The sequence below is a fragment of the Aplysia californica genome, unplaced genomic scaffold, assembly GCF_000002075.1.
Source record: "Aplysia californica isolate F4 #8 unplaced genomic scaffold, AplCal3.0 scaffold00004, whole genome shotgun sequence".
Taxonomy (NCBI): Eukaryota; Metazoa; Mollusca; class Gastropoda; order Aplysiida; family Aplysiidae; genus Aplysia; species Aplysia californica.
The window spans coordinates 2,510,427-2,512,926 of NW_004797274.1; the positions used below are offsets into that span (position 1 = coordinate 2,510,427).

At 40.1% G+C, this 2,500-nt stretch overlaps 1 protein-coding gene across 1 annotated transcript in view; it reads right to left on the reverse strand.

Annotated features, from left to right (window-relative positions):
- Positions 1–2,500, reverse strand: part of LOC101851685 — a 25,806-nt gene that overhangs the window by 7,212 nt on the left and 16,094 nt on the right. The window contains exons 2-3 of the mRNA XM_005089239.3: positions 1,701–2,005; positions 433–677 (exon numbers count right to left, since the gene is read on the reverse strand). Coding sequence (XP_005089296.1) covers positions 433–677; positions 1,701–1,887 — 432 coding nt within the window. The 5' untranslated portion in view covers positions 1,888–2,005. The remainder of the gene's footprint in view (positions 1–432; positions 678–1,700; positions 2,006–2,500) is intronic.

The window sequence follows — 2,500 nt, forward strand, 5'->3', positions numbered from 1 at the left end:
GAGGGGGAGGGGGAGGGAGAGAGAGAGAAAGAGAATGAGAGAGAGAAGATAATGGAGAGGCGAAGCGAAGGAGAAAGAAAGCAAAAGAAATTCAATTCAAGTTGGGAAAGAGAGGAGGGAAATAAGATGAATTTTAAAAATGATGCGGTGGAGGAGATGAAGGTGAACAAGAAACAGAAGAAGAAAAAGGAGGAGGAAGAATAGGAGGAGGTCAAACATAGGAGGAGGAGAAGGGGGAACAGTACAGCCCAGTGCTTGGTTCTAGATTTTTTTCATATATAGTAAATTTTATGGCACTTACAACACAAATGCATCGTATAAGTGCTGAAGAATAGAGCAGGAAGAGGACAAGAAAGCAACAGGAGGAAAAGAAAGGAAGAGGAGGAAAAGAAAGTGAAGAGCAAAAAGATGATGAAGACAAGTACTACTCACAATAGCATTGTTATACGCCGACGGGTTGTCAAAAAGTGTAATGGTCACCCCACATTCGTTGAACTGAATGTTCTCCACAAGGTACTCGATGCGTGTGCCAGAACGCGACCGTATGGTTACATCGCAGTCATCTCGTGTCGGCGCGGTGTCGAAACGAGGTTGGTGGTACGCTGTGATGATTTGCTCCTTATTGGACAAAAGGAAACCATCGTCCAAACGATCACAGCCTGGTCCTGATAAGTCCACTAGAACAGGATACACAGGAATGTTCTCTTTAGTACAGGAGTAGTGATTATAAAATAAAACAATATAATAATAATAATAATTGCAAAAATAACCTATTGAAATAATCTATAATAAAAAAATTATTCTATTAATCAATAATAATAATAATAATAACAATAATAATATTAATACAAAGCACAATAACAACCATAAAGAAAAATTCAAAACTACAATCATGTTACAAACTTTCAGTGTTTTACCTTAAAACGGTAGTAATTCAGTCAAATATTGATAGATTTATTTGTGTGAGCACTCAGTCTATAAATTCGTAACTAGAAAGACAATCATAATATGGGTGAAATAGGTATTAAACATAAAATAACACAAGACCAAGTCTAGACCTTGAGGTTAACGATTTCAATACCCTAAAAACACCATTAAGTGGCAGTCCCTTGAAATGCAGAACCAAAAACGATCTTGAATAAATGAGTTGATGTTAATGTGAAGGCAGAAAACAAGGAGGAGGAGGTGGAACAGGAAGAAAGACAAGAAGGAGAATAGGAAGAAGGAGCAAAAGGAGGAGGAGGAGGGGGAGGAGGAGGGGAGGAGGAGGAGGAGGAGGAGGAGGAGGAGGAGAAGGAGGAGGAGGAGGAGCAGGAGGGGGAGGAGGAGGAGAAGAAGAAGATGATGAAGGAGGATGAGGAGGAGGAGGACCACGACAACGGTGACAACAGAAACAATAACAAGAGTAACGATGATGATAACTACAAAACATAGATAGCAATAATACAAATCCATAGGGTACACTTACCCCTCCTAGCCTCAACTCTGAACAGAAACTGCTTTTATAGATTATCACCCACATTAACCCTTTGGGATCCAAAGCACAACAGAGTATATTCAACTTATACCCGCTAATGTACTAAACACAGGTATGAGCAAGCTGAGTTACAAATCCATCCTTTAACCAGAGGGAACTCAGGACTACAGGTTCTGTAAGATGCTAGGGCTCATGGAGCTAAATGCCAAATCCAATTTTTTACCCATTTGACAAGTAGCCAAAAAGAGGCAGGCGGCAATAATTGTCCCTCCGAGAACAAGTCGTTTCAGCACCATGCTGTACGCGTTTTCGTTTCCCGGGCCAATCTGTGTGAGAGGCTTAATTCCAGAAGAAAAAAAACACAGGCGCGCGTTGTTCCGAGTCAGAGGCCTGTTGTTCAGATTCAGCATACAAAACTCCCATTGGAAACCCTCGCATCTTCAGAAGTCCATAGAACTTAACACCTAAGGCATGGTCTAGGAAGGTCTTGTCACTCGTTCATAGGGCAATGGATCTCTGTTCTTCAACCTGGAGAGGAGAGGAAAATAAAAGCTTATTTATATTTTGCGCTTAAAAATGGCGTATTGACATGATAATGGCGGTTTCGTGGTGAAAAAGAACAAGGCAAACAGGCAGGCACAAAAGAGGGAGACAAAAAAAGACTCCAACCATCAGCCAAACATTTTAAAAAATCTCATTCACACGTCTGTACATTGGCGGGTCATTTCCACACGACATTTAAAATCAAAAACTGAAAAGCACAACACAAAAGCAGTGACAACGATTGAGACAGATAAACAAAAATTAATATTTACAGCACTTGAGAAAAAGATATATGTCTTTTGCTAACAAGACAAGCAGCCTAACCATTGCATCACAAACTTCTGAACTCAGGACAAAAAACTGTCGCTATTTGTTTGTTTGAGTAAAGAGAAACACATGGATACAATAGTGGTCATTTAATGCAGGGGGAAAGTAAGACAGACAGACAGAAACAACAGAGGAAAAGTAAGAAGTAAGAAA